The sequence below is a fragment of the Pygocentrus nattereri genome, chromosome 23 (genome assembly GCF_015220715.1).
Source record: "Pygocentrus nattereri isolate fPygNat1 chromosome 23, fPygNat1.pri, whole genome shotgun sequence".
NCBI lineage: Eukaryota > Metazoa > Chordata > Actinopteri > Characiformes > Serrasalmidae > Pygocentrus > Pygocentrus nattereri.
In genome coordinates, this window is record NC_051233.1 from 32,080,663 (window position 1) to 32,106,899 (window position 26,237).

Genomic DNA, 26,237 nt, shown 5'->3' on the forward strand with positions numbered 1-26,237 from the left:
ATTAACATTACACGCCATCACATCAAGCTTTTATTTATTTTTTAAGCGTGCGTGCATGTGTACTCACTATGATGGGGGCGTGTCATCGCTCGGGGCTTTCTGATTGGCTGGGCAGCGTGTGGGTGGGTCTGGGGGCCGTGTGGGGGGCCGGCAGATGGAACTCTTCTCCACGAAAGGGCGACCTTTCAAACAGTCGCTCTCGGCTAAAAACAGATACAAATGCTTTAGTTCTTTTGACAATAATAATAATAATAATAATAATAATAATAATAATAATGATTTATGCTTATTTAGCACATTTAACAACTTCTTTTCAAAACATCAAAACAAACATCTTTGAGGCTCAACAGCAAAATCAAATAATGAATTGTTACATATTTTGAAACAAAACAGAAAAAATGACTAAAAAGGGCATCGCAGTGCCCCTAAACCTCAACGCTCAACACCTCATGAATATGTAGGATTATGCAAATTGCTCTACACCGCTTGACCCCTCTTATGAACCCGTGTGGTTGTGTGAGGAGCTGTTTTAGCCTTCTCGCTAAGCTAATGTTAGCCTCTGATGCTAACAAGGGTAGCGAATGAAAAGTGACAGCTCCGCCCACAAGAACGCAGAACCACACAGATTTGAGTCTTTGCTCTCTGAACTTGGGTCGCTCAGTAAGAACCGGCGCACGGTGGAGTGCCACCTGCTGTAGACCAGCTCTACACATATTTGACAGGCGTTTATTAGACAGATGTGCATTATAAATTGAACACAGATGTTTTTTCCAAACCACGGCTTTTGCCCCCGCCTCCCAGCTGAACTACAGAATTTGCTTGGTTCCGTTGATGAACGGAGGTCTTATTCTGATGTAAGCGTCCTGAGCTCAGTCAGAAAGTGGGGGGGCGTCGCCCAGTGGGTGCCCCTGTAGTTCCAGTGGTCCTGATTCTTAGCGCCCTGTTACAGAGGACAGGGTGATATGGGTAAATTTATACTGTAAATTTACTGTACTGTAAGTCAGAGGTACAACAGTGGTTTTTCAAAACCGAATGTTTTAAAACAGAACAGTAGAGTAAAAGCCTGGAGGCGAGGCGAGGCGAGGCGAGGCGAGGCGAGGCGGGGTGTGTGGAGTCAGTGCAGCTTAGAACAGATAATTACAGTGGATTATGGTTCAGTTATGATCCCTGACTGAAGGGACTGAGATGGAGCCTTGAGGGTTCCACGCCAGATAATTCTGAAATACATCGTCATACAATTATCTGCCAGTACAGTGGAATAGGAATAGGAATTTTACTTCCTAAACTGACTTAAAACAAGTAAAACATGTCCAGAAATGTGTTACAACATCTTATAATATTCTTACAGTTTGAAATGAATGCTTTTTAAGGCTATGATTACATAACCAGGCTGAGGTGGCACAAATTTTGCCCTGATGTGACTCAGATCTGATGTTTTCTGTTTGGCTGTGTGGACACGGAAATCTGATCTCTTCAAATCCGACCCGGTCCTAGATTGGATATGTAGCAGTCGTAGGCTGGAGGTCAGGGATCCGGCCCTGTGACCGGAAGGTTGTCAGTTTGATCCCCAGAGCCGACAGTACGTGACTGAGGTGTCCTTGAGCAAGACGCCTAACCCCCAACTGCTCCCTGGGCGCTGCGGATTGGGCTGCCCACCGCTCCAGGTAAGTGTGCTCACTGCCCCCTAGTGTGTGTGTGTGTGTTCACTAGTGTGTATGTGGTGTTCCACATGGGGTTAAATGTGGAGGTGGAATTTCCCTGGTTGTGGGACTCAAAAGTATCACTTAACTTAATGTGACGCTCAGATAGGAATTCATGCGCTTTTTCCACTGCGCCAGCATTCAGTGCTACTCTGGCAGCAGCGCCAAACAGAATTTAAAGCCTGTAAACGGTGGAAAAGCAGCTCAGCTCAACTTTTCCTCCTCCGTCTGGCTCTAATAATGAAGCTGAGAGCTGATCAGAGTTAATGATCTTCTCAGTGAAGCTCGTTAGTTTGTGCTGATGATGCAGTGATTCAGTCACGTGACGTTACTGAGTAGGAGGAGCTCATGAGGGTCATTTCAGGCCTGTTCATCACATTAATGACAGATTTGAGTGACTGACCTAAACGAGTGTGAACCATCGAGTCAGAGAGACCGGATTTGAGCAATGAGGCTTGTAAAGTGAACGTAGCCTAAAACTCACATGAAGATGTACCACTACAAACCCTAAGGAGCCAGAACAGGCCTTTTAGCAGACAGGACATAAACAGTGGTCAGAGGTTTTATTATGGCCTCTATTTCTAATGACTGTTGATGAGGGGTCCTCGAATAAGATGTCTACCAGATTGACTTTCTGACTGTGGTATAAAGCTCAGACACATTTCTTCTTCTTCTTCTTTCGGCTGCTCCCTTTAGGGGTCGCCACAGCAGATCATCTGCCTCCATCTTGCCCTATCCACTGCCTCCTCTACTTTCACCCCAACCATCTCCATGTCCACCTTCACTACATCCATAAAACTTCTCTGAGGTCTACTTCTTCTCCTTCTACCCGGCAGCTCCATCTCCAACATTCTTTGCCCAATATATCCACTATTTCTCCTCAACACATGTCCAAACCATCTCAACCTGGCCTCTCTGGCTTTATCTCCAAACTGCTCCACCTTCACTGTCCCTCTGATCTGCTCATTTCTAATCTTGTCCAGCCTCGTCACTCCCAACGAAAATCTCAGCATCTTCATCTCCGCCACCTCCAACTCAGCCTCCTGTCTTTTAGACAGAGCCACAGTCTCCAAACCAAACATCATAGCAGGACGCACTGCTGTCTTGTAGACCTTCCCTTTCACTCTTGCTGCTATCCTTCTGTCACACATCAGCCCTGACACCCGTCTCCACCCACTCCATCCTGCCTGCATCCGCTTCTTCACCTCTTTTCTACACTGTCCATTGCTCTGGATGGTTGACCCAAGATATTTGAAGTCATCCACCTTTACGACCTCTACTATGAATCATTCAATATATACTATAAATTAATCAGTATGTACTGTAAATTATTTAGAAATTGCTATAAATGATACCGAACGTATTATAAATCATTCAGTAACTACTAGAAATAATTGGTACGCACTAAGAACTTTTCAGAGACTACAGTATCTTTATACTTAATTATCACCCCAATTGTGCTTAATGGTAAGTTCAACTGACCGCGAATTGTTTTAAAACCATTTGCTTATCCAGCCGTTCCAGAACCTTCGGTTCATTTGAGATGAGAACTCTTTGGTTGATTTTAATCCTGTACTGTGATGTCAGTAATTTTGGCCTATATGTTTTTGAAAGAATGCATTATTCTTGATATAAAACAACACTTTTGTACGAAAGATTAAACTTAGATAAAACTATGAGCATTCTTGAGTTGAGTATAAATAAGCTTGCTTTGCTCGATTTGTCTTTAATGGGTTAACTCAGATTTTAAACCCAAAGCGCTTCATCACAGGCCACAAAAGCCCCCTAAAGAACAGAGAAGGCTTGAAACGGGCAGCCTTTCATCCAGCGAGGGGGCAATTCATTAACACTCAGCCAATCCCAAGCAATACAAATTCTGGGCACAGCATCAAAGAGCGCATAGAGCACGTAGCGTTGCCAGGTTACCGTCTTTGGTCGCCGCGGTGACCCTCGGCGGTGGTTTCCTGCCCTGGAAAGACTGAGTGCGGCCCACCGTCACTCCCGTCTCCCCGTTGGCCGACACCGCAGAATCTGACCTTTGACCTCCATCTTGTGTCCTCGGAGCCAGCCTGGAGAGCTCAGGCTTGGGCAAGAGAGAGACACGCTGCGGAGGGGCGCGGGACGGAGGGGAGGAGCGAGGGAGCGCCGGAGGAGAGGATGGAGGAATGGAAGGTGGGGCCACAGAGGGAGGAGCCAGTTTGGTCCTTTGGTGAGGGACTGGACTCGTAGGGTCAGCCCCGGAATCTGGACCGTTATGAGCGGCGCCGTTTTGCTCTCGGCCTGAAAAAGAGAGTTGAAATGATAAAAGATGAGGAAGAAAATGTAGGAAAGGGTAAAAACAGTAACTATAACTAATCAGTAAAAACTACATGCAGATCACTCTGGAGTAACTATGGACCATCTTCCGCACAGTCAGGGCACTGATAGGCTTTGATTTCTAATAAAGTGACCGGTGAGTGGAAACAGAAGGTGGGTGTTTCTAATAAAGTGGCCGGTGAGTGGAAACAGAAGGTAGGTGTTTCTAATAAAGTGGCCGGTGAGTGGAAACAGAAGGTAGGTGTTTCTAATAAAGTGGCCGGTGAGTTGACAGAAGGTAGGTGTTTCTAATAAAGTGGCCAGTGAGTGGAAACAGAAGGTAGGTGTTTCTAATAAAGTGGCCGGTGAGTGGAAACAGAAGGTAGGTGTTTCTAATAAAGTGGCCGGTGAGTGGAAACAGAAGGTAGGTGTTTCTAATAAAGTGGCCGGTGAGTGGACAGAAGGTAGGTGTTTCTAATAAAGTGGCCAGTGAGTGGAAACAGAAGGTGGGTGTTTCTAATAAAGTGGCCGGTGAGTGGACAGAAGGTAGGTGTTTCTAATAAAGTGGCCAGTGAGTGGAAACAGAAGGTGGGTGTTTCTAATAAAGTGGCCGGTGAGTGGAAACAGAAGGTAGGTGTTTCTAATAAAGTGGCCGGTGAGTGGAAACAGAAGGTAGGTGTTTCTAATAAAGTGGCCGGTGAGTGGACAGAAGGTAGGTGTTTCTAATAAAGTGGCCGGTGAGTGGAAACAGAAGGTAGGTGTTTCTAATAAAGTGGCCGGTGAGTGGAAACAGAAGGTAGGTGTTTCTAATAAAGTGGCCGGTGAGTGGAAACAGAAGGTAGGTGTTTCTAATAAAGTGGCCAGTGAGTGGAAACAGAAGGTAGGTGTTTCTAATAAAGTGGCCGGTGAGTGGAAACAGAAGGTAGGTGTTTCTAATAAAGTGGCCAGTGAGTGGAAACAGAAGGTAGGTGTTTCTAATAAAGTGGCCGGTGAGTGGAAACAGAAGGTAGGTGTTTCTAATAAAGTGGCCGGTGAGTGGAAACAGAAGGTAGGTGTTTCTAATAAAGTGGCCTGTGAGTGGAAACAGAAGGTAGGTGTTTCTAATAAAGTGGCCAGTGAGTGGAAACAGAAGGTAGGTGTTTCTAATAAAGTGGCCGGTGAGTGGAAACAGAAGGTAGGTGTTTCTAATAAAGTGGCCTGTGAGTGGAAACAGAAGGTAGGTGTTTCTAATAAAGTGGCCAGTGAGTGGAAACAGAAGGTAGGTGTTTCTAATAAAGTGGCCGGTGAGTGGAAACAGAAGGTAGGTGTTTCTAATAAAGTGGCCAGTGAGTGGAAACAGAAGGTAGGTGTTTCTAATAAAGTGGCCGGTGAGTGGAAACAGAAGGTAGGTGTTTCTAATAAAGTGGCCGGTGAGTGGACAGAAGGTAGGTGTTTCTAATAAAGTGGCCAGTGAGTGGAAACAGAAGGTGGGTGTTTCTAATAAAGTGGCCGGTGAGTGGACAGAAGGTAGGTGTTTCTAATAAAGTGGCCAGTGAGTGGAAACAGAAGGTGGGTGTTTCTAATAAAGTGGCCGGTGAGTGGAAACAGAAGGTAGGTGTTTCTAATAAAGTGGCCGGTGAGTGGAAACAGAAGGTAGGTGTTTCTAATAAAGTGGCCGGTGAGTGGACAGAAGGTAGGTGTTTCTAATAAAGTGGCCGGTGAGTGGAAACAGAAGGTAGGTGTTTCTAATAAAGTGGCCGGTGAGTGGAAACAGAAGGTAGGTGTTTCTAATAAAGTGGCCGGTGAGTGGAAACAGAAGGTAGGTGTTTCTAATAAAGTGGCCAGTGAGTGGAAACAGAAGGTAGGTGTTTCTAATAAAGTGGCCGGTGAGTGGAAACAGAAGGTAGGTGTTTCTAATAAAGTGGCCAGTGAGTGGAAACAGAAGGTAGGTGTTTCTAATAAAGTGGCCGGTGAGTGGAAACAGAAGGTAGGTGTTTCTAATAAAGTGGCCGGTGAGTGGAAACAGAAGGTAGGTGTTTCTAATAAAGTGGCCTGTGAGTGGAAACAGAAGGTAGGTGTTTCTAATAAAGTGGCCAGTGAGTGGAAACAGAAGGTAGGTGTTTCTAATAAAGTGGCCTGTGAGTGGAAACAGAAGGTAGGTGTTTCTAATAAAGTGGCCGGTGAGTGGAAACAGAAGGTAGGTGTTTCTAATAAAGTGGCCTGTGAGTGGAAACAGAAGGTAGGTGTTTCTAATAAAGTGGCCAGTGAGTGGAAACAGAAGGTAGGTGTTTCTAATAAAGTGGCCGGTGAGTGGAAACAGAAGGTAGGTGTTTCTAATAAAGTGGCCAGTGAGTGGAAACAGAAGGTAGGTGTTTCTAATAAAGTGGCCTGTGAGTGGAAACAGAAGGTAGGTGTTTCTAATAAAGTGGCCAGTGAGTGGAAACAGAAGGTAGGTGTTTCTAATAAAGTGGCCGGTGAGTGGAAACAGAAGGTAGGTGTTTCTAATAAAGTGGCCAGTGAGTGGAAACAGAAGGTAGGTGTTTCTAATAAAGTGGCCAGTGAGTGGAAACAGAAGGTAGGTGTTTCTAATAAAGTGGCCAGTGAGTGGAAACAGAAGGTGGGTGTTTCTAATAAAGTGGCCAGTGAGTGGAAACAGAAGGTAGGTGTTTCTAATAAAGTGTACGTTTTGCGAATAGCGACTAATCATCATGATGAAAACAATATCTTGTTTGTCTGTATGATGCCGTGCTGGTGGTGGATCAGTATCTGCTCCGGGTTTATTCTCTCGCTCGGTTTATGGACCGTCATTGTTTGGCTTCAGACGAATGTTTACACAAGCCTACATCTAAACCAGACCACCTGGACCACTGAGCAAAGTTCCTGACCACATCAGTGGACTTCAGCGAGCTTGGGAAACTGAATAATTGTGCTGGGAACGGAGAACGTTCTGTTTCTGCTATCGATATTTGGCCATTTCTGGTTGTTTCTGTTTATATATTTAGGGACAGATGACAAGGTGGAGAAATGTGATGTACGGACTAGCAGCTGTTTACACCCCAAAAAATTAGACCGCTAGAAATGAAAATATTTTGTAGGTAACATACGTCATCCAAACGTTTGGAATTAGTGGTCATATTAGGAAATGTCATCAATATTATGTTGTAGAAACTGAATGTTTTCCACAAATTAAAGTATTTTAGTTAGCAAAAAATAGCAAATGTTACCAAAACATGCCCAGTGATTATATTATATATTATTTAAAGTAATTTCTTATTGTTTCTATTACAGGTTCAAGTCTAATTACTTAGTTATCTGCTTTTGTTGTTACTGTTGTTTACTGTTCTACCGTTTTGTTTTGTGAAGCGTCGTGAGCTGAACTTTATATTTGAAAGTTGCTGTTAAACATTAAACTATACTTTTACTATTATTATTTTCTTGACACACAAAAATATCAATGATTATTTGATGAGTGTGATTTGCAAAAGCCGTTGGCAGATTGATTATATTAAAAAATGTATAATAAAATCATTCATGACTGAGGATTTTGTAGCAATATTTGCTTCGTATTAAGCTGAGTCCCAATCTGTTCGTCTGCTCACAGTCATTTTTAATGTGACCTGGATGCGACATTCTCAACAGATCACACTGCCCCCTGCTGCAAAACCTACAAGCACTTGAGCTTTAGGTTTTCAAGCTTTGACCTTTAGGCTATGAACTCATAGACCGACGTTCTACTTTAGGATTTTCAGACAGAGAGCAGAAATCATGGTTCCATCAATTATGACAAGCCGTCCAGGTCCTGTAGAAGCAAAGCAGCCCCAGACCATCACACTACCACCACCATGTTTCACTGTTTTAGGCCCAGACCATTACACTACCACCCCCATGTTTCACTGTTTTAGCCCTAGACCATCACACTACCACCACCATGTTTCACTGTTTCAGCTCCAGACCATCACAATACCACCACCATGTTTCACTGTTTTAGCCCTAGACCATCACACCACCACCATGTTTCACTGTTTCAGCCCCAGACCATCACCCAACCCCTCCATGTTTCACTGTTTTAGCCCTAGACCATCACACTACCACCACCATGTCTCACTGTTTCAGCTCCAGACCATCACACTACGACCATCATGTTTCACTGTTTTAGCCCTAGACCATCACACTACCATCACCATGTTTCACTGTTTCAGCCCCAGACCATCACACTACCACCACCATATTTCACTGTTTCAGCCCCAGACCGTCACACTACCACCTCCAAGTTTCACTGTTTTAGCCCTAGACCATCACACTACCACCACCATGTTTCACTGTTTCAGCTCCAGACCATCACACTACCACCACCATATTTCACTGTTTCAGCCCCAGACCATCACACTACCACCACCATATTTCACTGTTTCAGCCCCAGACCGTCACACTACCACCTCCAGGTTTCACTGTTTTAGCCCTAGGCCATCACACTAACACCACCATGTTTCACTGTTTCAGCTCCAGACCATCACACTACGACCATCATGTTTCACTGTTTTAGCCCCAGACCATCACACTACCACCTCCATGTTTCACTGTTTTAGCCCTAGACCATCACACTACCACCATATTTCACTGTTTCAGCCCCAGACCATTACACTACCACCATATTTCACTGTTTCAGCCCCAGACCATTACACTACCACCATATTTCACTGTTTCAGCCCCAGACCATTACACTACCACCATATTTCACTGTTTTAGCCCCAGACCATCACACTACCACCTCCAGGTTTCACTGTTTTAGCCCTAGACCATCACACTACCACCACCATATTTCACTGTTTCAGCCCCAGACCATTACACTACCACCATATTTCACTGTTTCAGCCCCAGACCATTACACTACCACCATATTTCACTGTTTCAGCCCCAGACCATTACACTACCACCACTATGTTTCACTGTTTCAGCCCCAGACAATCACACTACCACCTCCAAGTTTCACTGTTTTAGCCCTAGACCATCACACTACCACCACCATGTTTCACTGTTTCAGCTCCAGACCATCACACTACGACCATCATGTTTCACTGTTTTAGCCCTAGACCATCACACTACCACCACTATATTTCACTGTTTCAGCCCCAGACCATTACACTACCACCATATTTCACTGTTTCAGCCCCAGACCATTACACTACCACCATGTTTCACTGTTTCAGCCCCAGACCATTACACTACCACCACTATGTTTCACTGTTTCAGCCCCAGACCATTACACTACCACCACTATGTTTCACTGTTTTAGCCCTAGACCATCACACTACCAACACTATGTTTCACTGTTTTAGCCCCAGACCATCACACTACCACCACTATGTTTCACTGTTGGCATGATGTTCTTTTGGTGAAATGCAGTGTTAGCTTTACACCAGATGTAACTGCATGTCTTCCAACAAGTTCCACCTTTGGTTCATCAGTTCACAGAATTCCCAAAAGTCTTCTAGATGTTTTTAGATGAGTTTTGTGTTCTTTTTTGGTCAGCAGTGGTTTGCTCCTTGCAGCCTTCCCAAGGATGCTGGTTCTGGCCAGTGTCTTTCTTATTGTGGAAATGTTTACACCGACCTTCACTGAGGCAAGTGAAGCCTGCAGTTCTTTAGATGTTCCTCTGGATTCTTTTGAGCCTTTACTTGTTTTCCTTATTGAATTTTTTGTGCAATGCTGGCAGCTTATTTTTCAGAAGCAGTGTTAAACTCTGTGGGTTTGTTCTGCAGTAACAGTCTCTACTCCTCTGGAAGGCTTTAAACTAGATGCCGAACATTGCTGTGAGGATTTGATTGAACATTAGTGATTAGGCATTAGGCATGGTGACCTTAGGCTCATGTGTGACATCTCATTCTGTTGGTCAAGCCTTTTCTAAGGAGATTATACAAGCTGTGTGTAACGGTGGGGAGCGATGAGGCGGACGCACGTGCTGAGATAAGTGACTTTTATTATGGGCAAATCCAGGGTCATGGTCAAAACTGTCCAGGTTCAAACAGCCGATACGGAGACCAGGAGGGACAGACATGAGAAAGTGAACACAGAACCTCAAACAAGAACCAAACACCACGAGAATACAACACACCCAACACGATCAAACATATCAAACAACAAAGACCAGCAAAGACACGGATCAAACACAACACAACGCTTAAACACAACAGGGATCATCAATCAGGGGCGGAGTCATGAGACAAGGGGCCGGACTAGACAGAAAAACAAATGCACGTGGAAGATCAGAAAGTAAACAGAAAAAGTACACGGAGTAGTGGGAGGAGCCAACCGTGACACCGTGTCCGCAATAGAAACTTTAAAGTAGCTGAGTTCCCTCGATAAAGGGGGCGGATCAGAATAAAAGTCCTTCCACTAGATAAATAAAGTCTAAATATAAGTCTATTAATCTCATAAAAACCCTTCAAAAATCTCATAATTGAAAATATTAGACAATGTTTCTGTTCTGTTAGACTATTATAATGCATCATAACACACCAGTCTTAGAGTGGTTCAACTGCATTCCTTTTAGCAACACTAGAATTGATTCTAATTGATTCAATAAAGTTTTCTGGTAATAAATGAACATGTAAATATATAAAAAGCTTGCTATATTCTTTTTTATTGTCTGAATCACACTGTGCTCCTCCAGTTACTTGCATTCAGTTTATTTTATAATAACGCAATTGAATTTTTGAGGTTTTATGATTCACTAAATTGATTTCTTGTGAATCACTTTTAAATTAAATCATTTTATGCACCAACGTTCCAAAAAATATATATATTTTTTTTTTTGTTTACAGTTGTTCTGCTTTTTCTTCACCCATACAGGCCACATTAAGCCCTTACTGAACATTGAAGATATTCCTAATATTTAAGCAACCAAAACAAATGTTTTGGTTTAAAACACTTGCTTGGGCTTTTTATGACTTTTTGTTTATAAAATTTGTCATTCAGCTTTTCTTAGGCTGGATTTTTGACAAGAAGCCGTCAAATAAAGTGCTACTGTTTTTATATACAGTACTGTGGACATAATTTAGGCACCTGAAAGGATTATATTTAAAAACTGTATCTGGTCCATGAAATATTACAATAAATACAAATAATATTAATATAATTGGCCTAATTCCAAGAGGAAGGTCAGTTTTAACTGTTGCTATCATTCAGTACTTGGTTTATCTAATATAGATACTTTATTGTATAAAATGATGTGCTTTTCTAAAAAAGTAGAGACTAGATATATATAAGGAAAAAATATATATATATATATATGAATAATTCATTCCAATTCAGAATTGTAGAAATCTTTTTTTTTTTTTTTAAACTACAACTTGCAATTTTAAACAATTAATTGCATAAAATCAGTTCTGATTGAACTGTTTTAACCCTCTATTGCACAATGTTGCCTCAGGGCAACAAACCTATTTTCCTCACTTTACAATAATATCTTCCATATTTAAAGACAACAGGGTTAAGAATAAAGGGAAGAGTTTGAACATGTCAATAAAAAGCATTTTTTTTTTGTTATAAGAATTTGCAGAGATATGTTGCCTGGAAGCAACACCGTGCGACGGAATTGACAGGTCACAGGCCAGATCTCACCACTTCAGGGAACACGGCTCCGTATGATTTCTTCCCAATTGTTGCACAATGTTGCCTCAAAGCAACTTACTCCAAAACGAGCCCTGCACAGATTATTATTATTTTAATGTTTCAAAATTGAATAATCAGGTCTATTTTACGTAAGAAACGTGAATCGAATATTTGTCATCTTAATGCACGCAGTAGAGGGTTAAATTATTAAACAGTTAAATAAAACTTTTTATTAATGTTTAGTTACTTTCAAACATTAATAACCATAACCAGGACCCTTAACTTTGGCATAAACACACATACATCCCAGCTAAATACATTTAAACTGTTGGCTTCTCCTCTGCTCACTACTGTAAATTATGTTTTTATTACATCAGAACTGGTTTCAGGCCTGTGTTGGTGGGGTTTGATGCCAAAGACAACAGCTGTGGGTGTGAACTAGTCTAAACCTCACACACACACAAATAAACACATGCGCTATCGGACCCAGCTGCATGTAAGCCGCCAAAACCAGACTGAAAACACAAAAACACATCTGCAAACAAATGAAACAGTCACTACCTTCGCTACCTACCAACCATGCAGACAAACCTCTGGGATCTACACACACCAAAGCTCTTTACTAGGAACACCACTAATACTGAGTAGGGCCTCGCACAGCCTCAATTCCAGGATGTTGGAAACGTTCCTTTGAGATTCTGCTCCATGTTGAAATGATGAAATGATGAAAAACTGAAATTTTTCAGCTGCATTCTTCAGCGTTCATGCTGCAGATCTACCACATCCCAAAGGAGTTCTACTGGATTCCAATCCAGGCCTCTAAGAACGCTGGACTGTCATGTGCATGGTGCTTAATCGTGCTGGAAGTAGCCATTATAAGATGGTAAACTGTGGGATGCACATGGTCAGCAACAATACCCAAAACGGCTGTGGCACTAAAGCGATTATTGACAGGTATTAACGAGCCCAGAGTGTGCCAAGAAAACTTTCCCCACCCCATTACACCACCTCCACCAGCCTGGATTGCTGACACAAGGCAGGTTGGATCCATGGATTTATGCTATTGTTTCCAAATTCTGACCCCACCATCTGTGAGCCTCAGGAAATCCAGATTAATCAGACCAGGCTACGTTTTTCGAGCCTTCAACTGTCCAGTTCTGGTGAGCCTGTGCCCACTGCAGCATCAGCTTTCTGTGGAACCCAGCATGGTCTTCTGCTGTTGTAGCCCATCCACCTCAAGATTGGACATTCTGAGATGCTTTTCTGCTCACCATAGTTGTATAGAGTGGTTATGTGAGTTAACGCAGCCTTTCTGTTAGCTGGAACAAGTCTGGCCATTCTCCACTGACCTCTCTCAACAACAAGGCCTTTCTGTCCACAGAACTGCCACTCACCAAATGTTTTTTTTTAATTTTAAGGTATTATTTTGAGTAAATCTAGAGACGCTGTGTGTGAAAATCCCAGGAGATCATCAGTTATAGAAATAACGCTTAGACAGTTGCGCCACTCGAGAGGCCCCTGATTTCTGTATTGGCTCAACTACATTGTAAACATACAGCCAAGTTTAATCAGAAGTTGATGGATTGATTGATTTCAGAAATGTTTTGTGTATAGATTTGGGTGGACTGGTCTGCATCATATAAGCCCCGCTATGGAAACAAGTCCCAGTCCAGCGCTGCAGCTTGAACTTAACCCAGGCTTTCTTGCTCATCCGTCCATTCTGACTAGGTGAACGCCATCCCTGCTTTGCACACTCGCATATCCAGCTTATGGTTGGATCCAAAACACACACGCAGAGTGTGACCTCAAAAAAATCCATAAACATTCATGATGCATACGAAAAATTAATGAGTGGTTTCAAAACTTCCATAAACAAAAACATGCAACACTATATAAACACAGACACGCAACCAGACTTTCGACCGGAAGAGCTCTTCCACATTTCTCACTAACACTTAATAATCAAATCAATAAACTGAACATCAAATAGTGCCACTTAATTAATGACAGAGAACGCAAAATGTATGCAAATCAACATTTTCCTTGCTTTTTTTAAGATATGAAAGATTGTAATGTAGTATGTAAACCAGTGGGGACGACGAAACAAACAAAAACATTGAATTTTTAAAAAAATAATTTTAATATCATGCTTGTTGTCTTTAAACTCGGATCTCATCATTCTGTTTCTTTAAAATCAAAAGACCTAAAATATTCAGCCACTCAACAGAAAACTGTCCAATCAGGTACAAGTACAGCCAGGCAAGCGCTCCCATTGATCCGGGCTTCAGGAGCTGCACTGAAGGCCTTAAACCTGAGATATACTAGCAATTTATAAAGGAAGTGACAGAGGAATCAACCAATCATGCTTTGATTTAGAATGTGGGGATGAGAAATACCTCACTCTACATCTTCTGGAAGTTCTAGATACAGCACTGCCTGTGAATACGAGCTGTAGTCTAAGCAAGATTCCAGTTAGTTGTTAGGAATGGAAAACCGCGGCGACAGCTTTGTTACCTTTACTGAAAGAGTTACTGTAAATCTGATACATACAGGCTCAAATACATGTTAATGTCTGTTACAAGCTTCAGATAAAACAGCTTTCAACGTCCTTGTTTAATCTGGGACGGCCAAAAATGCTCATGTACACCTGCGTAAGCATAGCGCTAACACACTATGAGAAATTCCATAGGGGTGCTAGTAGAAAGTCATGAAAGTCCAGCACGGATGGTGACATTGTTTACAGTCTTTTTATGGCAACGATGCTATAAAAACAGCTCTGAAATCACTGTTTGTGATGTTATGACTCCAACTCATTTACATATATCTGCCTATTCAGCAGTTTACGGGTAAGCCCCGCCCAGTCCTCCTGCAGCAGTTTAGCCATGCACACCCAGCTCACAACATTTTAGCTCTGCCCATTCACAGAGAAGTTATAAGGAGTGTTTCGTCCAGGACTGAGGCCCAATTTGAACAGAGCTCATTTACATAGATCTTAAAGTCCAGGCCTGTTTAACTAAGGAGTTAATATAAACCATGTTTAAATGAATTATGCCTGTTTTAAATATTAAATTAAATAAAGAAAAACGTAGAATTTTGGCCCTTTGACAGGAAAAGAAACTTTATTCCAGCAGTGCGGCAAATGGAACATCAATTTCAACAACAACACACACTCAGACACACCGCCGTCTGCCGAAGGCCTCGGCCGTGATGAGCAAAGAGAAACATTAATTGATTAACAGGTACATCTGTGTGTTTTCTCGAGAGAGAATAATGAACTGTAATGTTGACTGAAGCAGGTTCATCAGCCAGAAGCAGGGACTGAGCGACACACCGAGCACAGAAGCAAACACACACACTCGCCCTCGACCGGCCACGCCGCTCTGCACACAGACGCCACAGGAGACTCCAGCTTTACCAGCCTTCCCCCGGCTGACCGGCCAAGACACCCGGTGTCTAAAGTTTACTCCTTTAGGCTTAGCTCTAGAGCTACGGGGCTAATGTAGCTAACAAGTATTAGAATTAGCCAGTTAGCACCAGAGGACTTCCACTAACGTCTTCTGCGTTTCTCCAACACCAGAGGGCGCTCTATACTCTATACTGGTCTATACTCCTGCTCTTGATATAATGAGGGAAATAAGAAGTGGCCAGGCTCCTCATGGTTAGCATGGTTACAGTTGCAGGCCTAATTAGCCAGTTAGCTGCAGGCCTAATTAGCCAGTTAGCTGCAGGCCTAATTAGCCAGTTAGCATTATAACTGCAGGCCTAATTAGCAACAAGCAAAAAACAGACACAAGGTTTTCACCATCACTGCGTTGCGCATTTTTAAAGGGCTACAATGATTTAGGGCTCCTGGGAAAATATCACCTTGCTGTGGTAGTTTGGCAGGGACTGCTAGGCACACAGAACTAAAGGTTTTATATCAGATGGGATGCAAGTGGAAAAGGTGCATGAACATTTTTAGCTTTTACAGGTCGTGGAGTGATTAGCTTGACCGAGTTAAACACTCCATAACAGCACGTAGAAAAGACGAGGACAACATCCCAGCGGGAACTGAACATGAAGTCAGACTGTAAACGCACAAATATCCGTCTCATCCACACGTACCGGGATATTTTTTAAAAACACAGCTTTTTAAAAAACATCTCGAAAAAGGCCCGAAAGTGCTAATTAGTATGTCCAGTAGAGGGCGACAATACCTGCAATAATGCAAAGGCACTGGAAGCATGTACCACAGCGTTTTAGAGCAGCTAATAAAAATAAAAATAGTCGACCTGGAGAATAAAGTCATAATATTTCGAGAAAAAAAGTCGTAACTTTTAGAGAGAGACAGTTGTAATATTTTGAGAAAATATACGTATTCTCAAAATATTACGACTTATTCTGGAAATATCATACCGTATGACTTCTTTCCTCAAAATATGACTTTTTTTTCCTGAAGTCTACTTTTATTATTTTTATTAACAGTGGTCCTAAAACGGCGTCATAAGCATGAGAGCAAAGCCAAAGCAGAGAACAAAGTGATGGCGCCGTGTTCCAACCACACAAGGCTAATTTGACTTTATGCAAAAAAGTCTGCCAGAAAATAAAAGCCGTCTCTGAAGCAGCCGCACAGCTCAGACCAGGCAGACGGTTTTTAGTCCCCTGTGGTCGACAGAAAAGCCACTTAGTTAAAATCATTCAACTATTTTAAAATTTGTGACGCCCTTATTTAAAAGAATGAGCGCAGTTTCATTTACACAGTTAAGAAGCTATTTCAGAGCTGACCTTCATCGCACGACTCGTGTAAACAACCAGAAATCTGGAGGTGGCCTGGTTTGCAAGTCCGAGGCCCCCCAGACCACCCACGGCTATGCTGGTGTGAGTCTTCGCATCTCGTGAGCATTTAAGGATAAAATCAAGGACGGAATTGTTACAGTGGCTCGAACGTCCAACCTACAGGCTCTCTGCGTGTTCGTGTGGGTTCAGGGGTTCAGCTGTTCTCGTCCTCAGAGCGGAGACTATCATTCAGGCTGTAATATCAGCTGCTGGGCTTTAAGAGGAAAATAACAGGCGTTTGCTGAAGCGAGACACGTAGGCCAAATATCTGACTCATAAAGAGCAAGAGCAGGACAACAGTGCAGACAACTGGCCTCTATTTACGATGGAAAAAATATCCATGAATGAAATGTAATCCAACTACTTGAGAATGAAAATAAAAAAAAGATGTAAAAAAAAATCAAGAGTAAAAATAACAAAGTTGACTTAAAAGAAAGATAATAAAGAAGTTAACTGAAGAAAAATAATCAGAAAAAATAGCCCTGTTTAATTAAGAGTAGAAAATAATTATATTTGTTGCATGTTATTGTTAAAAAAAAAAAAAAAAAAAAAGAATAAAATTTTTGTTCACATAAAGGTCACAAGATGTCAGTCAGACAAAAAGAAACTTTTTTTGAAAATGTTTTATCTTTTAAAAAAAAATCATTAAAATTGTTCTTTCTTTTACTGGAAAGCAAAAATAATAAAGGTGTTAATTAAGCAAAACAAAAAATCATGAATAACGATTTTTAGAAGAGCTACAAAAGAATAAAATGAACGTAAAAATAATAAAAATACTAACTATGAACTGAAAACTGCAGCTAAAAATGGAAGTGAAGAATAAAAAATGACTAAATGTCACTGATGAAGAGGAGGAGGATGGTGGTGATGAAGGCTGAGAGAGAAAATGTTATTTACTCTCAAAGGCCGGCGGCTGGAGGCCGGAGTAATGCCTGGGCGGACGTTTGGAGATCGTGATCGGCTGACGTCTCCTTGGCGCCGCCCTGGGGGGCGGGAGCGGCGGCACTAAGCTTTCCTCTGGAGGGCCACTGAAAATCTGACATCATCAGAAAAAGAGAGAGTTCATCAAAAACAGAGAAAGTGAACTTCCTGTCCTGTAAACTGTGATTTAGGAATGTTTATGTTCACGAGTTTATAAACTCTTCTAAACACTTAGATGGTTCTACGTAGCACCAAAAAGGGTTCCTCTATTTTTACGATGTCAAGCTCGTACCTAAAGCTACACAGAACCATTTCAAACCGTGCAAGCATGAAAGTGGCTCTATAAAGAACCCTAAAGAACCCTTAAAAGCATATCTTTAGTAGTTTACATAAAACTACAGTGGGATGATCTGACAGCCCATCTAGGACCAGATTCCTCTGATTTTCTATGACTTTATTGACAGGAACAGGTTCTAGATCGGTTCTGCTGCTCTGAGATGATCGGGAAGTTGAGTCTAGAGCTCTCCTGCTGAGCGTTCCTCTGCCAGGCGTGTTCCATCACGCTCACGTTCTCCTGAGCACAGATACTGAGTTATTTGGAAATCTAATCTGCCCTCAGTCCATTCGGACTCATTATGTTCCTGACCTTCTTGTAGTCCTCGATTAGGATCTCCACGACAATGTTCTGGAACTTTATGTCCAGCATGGCCGCCACCGTCTCCTCCTCCGCCCTCATCAGCGTTGGGCCGAAGATGACCCCCATGTTGGACGCCGTCATCAGGTTGGCACAGCTGTGGCTGCAAACGCTAGACAACGAGAGAACAAACGACATCACGACAATTATTTACAAATGATTAGAACAATTAATCACGTCTGTTTCATCTAAAGAGAGGTTGAAAAATGGTTCTACATAGAACCATGAGCTCTTTCCATGGCTTCAGTGTCCTTTGCATGGGGAAAGAGTTCTTCAGATTGATGGAGAACGTGCTGTATATGCTTCTACACAGAACCTTTTTGAAAATGGTTCTTGGTCCACCACCAAAATGGGTTCTTCCATCATATACAAGCTTGACTACAGCAGAATGTGTACCATACACTCCATTCTCCATCAATCTGAGGAATGGTTTCACGATGTGAAGAACCGTTTAAGCTTGCCAATGGAGCTTTGAGTGTTCACGGTTCTATATAGAACCACAGCTTTTAGCACATTCTTTAAAAAATGGTCCTTCAAGGGTTCTTCAGGGAATGGCTTGATACAGAATCATGAACACTTAAAGAACCCTTTGCATCATTAACAGAAGGTTCCTTGCATCATAAAAGGGCTCTTCAGATTGATGGAAAATATGCATGAATATGTTAAAGACAGTTCTCTATAGAACCTTTCTGAAAAGGAATCTATAAAGCACAAAAAATGGTTCTGCTACTGTTATATGCTTGACATTGTAGCAATTTAAGAACCCTTTGGGTGCTATACAGAACCATTTTCAAGAAAGCTTTATACAGAACCTACAGCACATTCCAAATAAATGTGGAGAACCCTTTTATAATGCAAAACTTTAATGACAAAAAGGGTTCTGCGAGTATTCAGGGTTCTACATAGAAGCTTTCTGAGAAGCACCCATAAGTGTTTTTCTCTTGTTACAAGTTTGGTATTATAACAATAGAAGAACCCTTTGGGTGCCATATAGAATCATCTAAAGCTCATTCTTCATTCATCTGGAGAACCTTTTCATAAAGCAAAGAACCTATTACTAATGCAAAGGCTTCTTTGAGTGTTCATGGTTCTATACAGAACCATTTTCTTTACTAAAGAACCCCTGAAGAACCATCTTTCCTAAGAGGGGAATCTGTGATGTTTATCATCAGATGATATTTTTGCCACCCAGTAAAATCCAAGCATACGTTTTGACCGGAGACGCATTCTAGAGTGTAAACGGCTGCGCGGCTTACTGTCCACTTGCGGTCAGATCACTGGACATGGATATTAACCCTCTGGGGTCTACAAACCTCTCAAATGTGTGTCAAATTCTCTGTTTCTCTATCTGGTTCTGTGTCTTTGTGATGATCCAGCACAGAAATCCGGTTCAAACATTTCCGGAATCTGTAGAGTCTGCCTTTCCATTCCGTCTTATCTCGAGGTCCTATGAGACTCACATCCGGAGTTATGAGCCTGTGAAGAGGGGCTGAGATATATGTCATCTGCCTCTCGCCATGTGGACCCGGTGAATTCGTGTGTCTGTCTACATTCTGTGTGAAACTGACCGACCGACACTCAGGAAATCACTAAGGTCTGACCAGTCCACATCGGAGACTCGTGTGAAACAGCGTCAGGAAGTTTACAGCTGCTGCAGCAAGTTTGGAAAGTAGTGATGGAGATAACGTAGCGTTTAGATATGAATCAAATGAGGATCGTGTTCTATGAAGAGCTTTTAAAGGAGGATTTAAGAGGATATGAACAAACTGAAACAATGCCAGAGGGTTAATATCAGAGCTTAAGCCAACGAGACAATATATCACAACCAAATGATCCTGACCTCCTTGCATAAAACGGCATTCATCAGGAATTGAGACAAAATGTGCTCGACTCTGAGAAACTGTTATTTCACCTTCAACTTCCGAGGAATCATAATGACACTCCCAGAAAACATGAATTACTCTTATTTCTTCTGTGTTTTTAGCTTTGTGAGGGATGAGTTTGCACCAAAAAGACTTCAACAGCACGTTTTCAGAATGTGGGTCAATCTCTAATCTAACCCTTTATAAAGTCACCTCCTCACCTTCTGTTCACAATTCCCACCATCATTCCTGTTCCTCAGTCCTGCTACAGCTATGAGGGGGTCTGGCCTTCTAGATACAGACAGAAGCTGCCCAGAAACTCCAGCCCAAGTTCTCAGAGTTCTCCCCCTCCCTCTATCAGTCTTCCCTCATACTACCACCACCATGTTGAAGGCACGGTCTGAACTCACAAAATGAAGTTATGCAATAACTGAAGTTTGGGGGAGGAACATGCCTGAAACCTTTCCCTCTTCCAATCTAACTGCATATAAATTCACATCCTTACCCTTCGTTCCCGTGACGAGGGGTTCGGAATCCCCACCACCGCCCCATCTCCTCCCTGTTCTGAGCTATGAAGGGGTCTGGCCATCTAACTGCAGCGAGAGGCTGCCCAGAACTCCAGCCCAAGTTCTCTCATCAAGCAGAACGACTCGATTACTCTGACTGAGCGCCGTTTTTTTGGCAAGTGGCAAAACTGTAATTTTACTTTATTGATTAAAACAATTCCAAATGTCTGGAAATAGTTTCGAATCTTCTACCAGATGAAAGATAGCACTCTCTTTTACAGCCCCTTCAGCTGTGAAGATTAAATTGAGACCAATTAGTGCTGTTTTTTTCCATATGCCAGGCATGAAACTTCCAAATAAACCACAGTAAATTTATAGTCTGGAATCTGAGAATTCTGGATCTGGAACACATTGCAGATAAACATCGATCACTAAATAAGAGCTAAAACCACATTTATTTACTTTACCATTTAACTACACTCTCAAAAGGAGGTTCCCACTACTTTGGGCCCACTACTTTGCAAAGGGGTGGGTGTCCTCCTCAACCGCGGTTCCGGCGGCCCTGTATGCAGTGAGTAATGTGAGTTCTAGATGAATATACATTAAAACACTCACAGTAAAGAGAACCTAAACTGGACAGGCTGCTGTCATTCCCAATAACAGGACTGTGAAAGGAAGCGCATCCAACAGCCTCTTAATAATTTAATATTCATTATGTGTTACTCTGTGTGTTACGGTTATACAACCGCCCACATGTCCTATACGACCGTCCACATGTCCAGCCGGACACTGAAGGACGACTGACTGTCGAGCTCCTGCTGCCCACTTCAGACCAGCTGCCCACGCCCCAGCTACTGCCACCTACCTTGGACTAGCTGCCTGGAAAACTACACTGATGTTTTCATGGACTCCTGGCTATTCCTACTACTAATAATACTACTGCTATTAATATTAGTAGTATAATAACTCTGTAGGTAGTCTGACCAGAGGAGGACGGGTCCCCCCTCGTGAGCCTTGGTTCCACCCAAGGTTTCTTCCTCAGCTCTGAGGTAGGTTCTCCTTCCCACTGTCACCCCTGGCTTGCCCACCGGGGTTTTTTACATTCTTGTTAAAACTCTGTCTTTACTGGAATTCTGTGAAGCTGCTTTGGGACAACATCCGTTGTAAAAAGCGCTACAGAAATTTGATTTGATTTGATTTGATTTACTCTGAGGTTTGACCCCAAAGCTGCACGCACAGACCTGTGAACGATGTTAACTGCCGAAATTATCCCAGCGGGGCAGCAGAGCGTCTAACGGGGTCAAACCAGGGAAGAGGGTGGAGACCCAGCACGTCCAGGCAGCTATATGAAGGTATGTTATTATTACTACCATTAGATCTGGCAGGAAAACACACGGCACTGGTGGGTGTGCTTGCAGGTGGGTGTGCCCGCAGGTCGGTATTCGTGAAAAATACGTCAACCTCGTCTGACCTGCCATATGGCAGGGCGTCCAGGCAGCATGTTTGGGGCAGATTTACTAATAGAGGCGCTAATTGCTGGTGGTGTGACGACGGTTCTGCGCAGGTGGGGGCCAGTTTTAGTCTTTCATGTAGGAACCTGCATGCAAATTAAGTCATTTTATAATTTTCACATGAGCAGCGCAGCATAAACTTCCCTTTCTTGCTCGTTTGGATCTTCATTTCTCTTAGGTTGTGTAGGTTCTAGAACTGGAGAATGAATTGTGCCTCCACTTAATTGTGGGTTCTAAAAAGAAAGCAGAAACCGTACATTCTAGAATTGAAATGTACATTCTAGAACCACAGAACCACTACACTACAGATTATAAATCTTCAAAACTGTAAACTCAAGAAGAGCTATGGACCTTGAAGTATAAGTATAGTGCGTCTAGGACTGTGAAACTACGGATCTGAGAGTCGCGGAACTTTGGGTTCTAAAGCCGCAGTCTGTTAATTCCACATACAGCAAAATGGTCAATTCTAGAGCTCCTAATTTCTATAAAGGCCGGACTTTCCTGAAACACAGAACTTTGTATGATTCTGGTTCTAGAACCTGGGGACTGTAGAACTGGGTAACTGTGGTTTCCAGAACTGCACAAATTCGGCTTCTGCTCTTCGCTAAAGTTTACGTTTAAACAGACAGAATTATTTTGAGAAAATCAGTTTTACATATTCTGTTGAAATGTTCAATATTTTGACTTGTCAAGTCAAAATAATGCTTTCCTATGTAGAAATCATGATGCTTTTTCCCTGTAATTTGACTTAGTGTGAAAACGGAGTTATTTCTAGATGTCATTATTTTGAGAGAATAACTCTTTATTTTTCATATATTCTATGGAAAGTTTGACTTGTCATCTCAAAATAATGACTCTTCTCAGTCTTGAAACACGACGGTAAAGGTGAAGGAGATAAAGGTGACAGAACGAGAGCGAAAGTGAAAGTGAGCGTGTCCAGGCGGTTTTACCTGACCAGGTGTTTGACCAGAAGCTCCAGCATCTCTCGGTTCTGCTCTGGCAGCTTGTAAACCAGCGAGTGAACCGCCCCCAAACGGTAATCCAGGTTCTCGGACTCTGAGGATCACACAAAGAGAACGATCATTAAAGAGCACCGACTGCAGCGTCTGCCATCGTCCTAAAGAAGCATGAATCTCGCATTGATTATAAAACAAAGCAGCAAGAATCTGTTTTAGTTCTGCTACAGAACCTTAAATGAACCCAAACTTAGACTGTTGAGCCTCGACATTTAGAACCCAAGCCTGCTGCTGGCCCGGATTCCCACCCAAAGAACCAAAAATACATCCTGTGCTGTTTAAAGGAGAAGTGAAATCCATGTTGACAAACGTAGGCTCTAGAACTGCAGAACCATTAATTCTATAATAACACAACGGCTGTGGTCTATAGATACTGGAAACTGTGGAACTCTAAACAAACAAACTGCCCAACTGTGGATCCTACACTTCACTGTAGATGCTAGAACTGAAAGTCTGCACGTTCTAGAACTGCAGAACCACTGCAAAAACTGCAGATTATACATTTTTGAAACTGTAAACTCTAAAGCTTTGGAACTCATAGAACTTGGTGTCTAGAAAGGTGGAACTAAACTAAAAACGCAAAGCTGTGGGTTCCAAAACTGCAGTCGGTTAATTGCACATACAGCAAAACTGCCAATTCTAGAACTACAAACTTTGGCTTCTAGAAATGCAGAATCGTTTGTCTGGAAACAGAACTATGAATGATTTATGGCTCTAGAAATTGCTCAAGTCTGACTTCTACACTTGCAGATTTGTGGGTTCCCAAAGAGCAGGACTGCAGATTGTGGAACTGAAAATGTGTAGGTTCTAGCATGGCTAAACCGTGGAACCACAAAACTATACTCTATTAGAGTTTTAGAATTGCTTAGAACTGGCAGTTCTAGAACTGTGGCTATATGGATTCAGGTATCACACTACAGAACTGTGGGTTCTGGAACAAGAGTTGACTGCAAAACTGCATACAAGAACCACAAATCAGGAAATGCAGAACTGTGAGGGAAACGTACAGCTGAATGCTAGAACCGCAAAACTTAATTCTAGAAACTGTAGAACTGTGGACTGTAGAGGTGTTGGAGTTAGAGCTAGTGGGTTCTAGAAATTCACAACTGTGGATTCTGAGCTTGCTGGGTAGTAGGTTCTAGAACCACAGAATTACAAAAGTTGTAGTGATTCTAGAAGAATTCTACAACTGTGGAACTGTGGGTTCTAGTATGATAGAACTGGGTTTAGGATTTGCAAAACTGTGGATTTTAAAAATGCAGAATGGTGAGTTCTAGAATTACACAACACTTAGTAGAACCACATGAAGTTATCCTGTATTAAAGCAACACAGAGTCATTTTCCAGCGCTTGAGGCCGGAGGGCTCATTAAGGTGGGTCGTTAAGGTGGGTCGTTAAGGTATGGCCTTCCATACCTGTCTATTTGTTTCCGTTCAGGTGTGAAACAGATGCTCAGGGGTGACGAATGTAGAGAGGCACGGTGGAAAAAGATGAACTCATCAGTTTTTAAACGAGATTACAAGAACAGAAACTTATTTGGAACATTTTTCATAACATAATCCACCATAAACCGTATCCTAATACAAGCCATGATCCATAGTATGATCCATACTGCAACCTGCACAACTAAAATCCACATAACACAAACTATGACCTGCAGAATAACCCACATCATAATTCACACTATAATCCGCACCACAACACACGCCATACACTACATCATAATCTGCACTATAATGCTAATCATCAGCCACAACAAAAGTCAAAACATAATCCGCACCAACATCATAATCCAGACTATAACACACCATACTCGACATCATAATCCACACCATACCCTATATCATAATCCACATCATAATCCACACCATAACACACACCATACACTACATCGTAATCCACACCATACCCCATATCATAATCCACATCATAATCCACACCATAACACACACCATACTCGACATCATAATCCACACCATACCTCATATCATAATCCACATCATAATCCAGACTATAACACACCATACTCGACATCATAATCCACACCATACCTCATATCATAATCCACATCATAATCCACACCATACCCCATATCATAATCCACATCATAATCCACACCATACCTCATATCATAATCCACATCATAATCCACACCATACCCCATATCATAATCCACATCATAATCCACACCATAACACACACCATACACTACATCATAATCTGCACTATAATGCTAATCATCAGCCACAACAAAAGTCAAAACATAATCCGCACCAACATCATAATCCAGACTATAACACACCATACTCGACATCATAATCCACACCATACCCCATATCATAATCCACATCATAATCCACACCATAACACACCATACACTACATCGTAATCCACACCATACCCCATATCATAATCCACATCATAATCCACACCATACCCCATATCATAATCCACATCATAATCCACACCATACCCCATATCATAATCCACATCATAATCCACAACATAACACACACCATAACACACACCATACACTACATCGTAATCCACACCATACCCCATATCATAATCCACATCATAATCCACACCATAACACACACCATACACTACATCATAATCCACACCATAACACACACCATACTCGACATCATAATCCACACCATACCCCATATCATAATCCACATCATAATCCACACCATAACACACACCATACACTACATCGTAATCCACACCATACCCCATATCATAATCCACATCATAATCCACACCATACACTACATCATAATCCACACCATACCCCATATCATAATCCACATCATAATCCACACCATACCCCATATCATAATCCACATCATAATCCACACCATACCCCATATCATAATCCACATCATAATCCACAACATAACACACACCATAACACACACCATACACTACATCGTAATCCACACCATACCCCATATCATAATCCACATCATAATCCACACCATAACACACACCATACACTACATCATAATCCACACCATAACACACACCATACTCGACATCATAATCCACACCATACCCCATATCATAATCCACATCATAATCCACACCATAACACACACCATACTCGACATCATAATCCACACCATACCCCATATCATAATCCACATCATAATCCACAACATAACACACACCATAACACACACCATACACTACATCGTAATCCACACCATACCCCATATCATAATCCACATCATAATCCACACCATAACACACACCATACAATACATCATAATCCACACCATAACACACACCATACTCGACATCATAATCCACACCATACCCC

The 26,237-nt window shown here is 42.1% G+C and overlaps 1 protein-coding gene across 1 annotated transcript in view; it reads right to left on the reverse strand.

Moving 5' to 3' along the window:
* Positions 1-26,237, reverse strand: part of ophn1 (oligophrenin 1) — a 96,851-nt gene that overhangs the window by 21,741 nt on the left and 48,873 nt on the right. The window contains exons 17-21 of the mRNA XM_037533390.1: positions 22,845-22,950; positions 17,968-18,127; positions 17,298-17,436; positions 3,627-3,980; positions 68-203 (exon numbers count right to left, since the gene is read on the reverse strand). Of these exons, the coding sequence (XP_037389287.1) occupies positions 68-203; positions 3,627-3,980; positions 17,298-17,436; positions 17,968-18,127; positions 22,845-22,950 (895 nt within the window). The remainder of the gene's footprint in view (positions 1-67; positions 204-3,626; positions 3,981-17,297; positions 17,437-17,967; positions 18,128-22,844; positions 22,951-26,237) is intronic.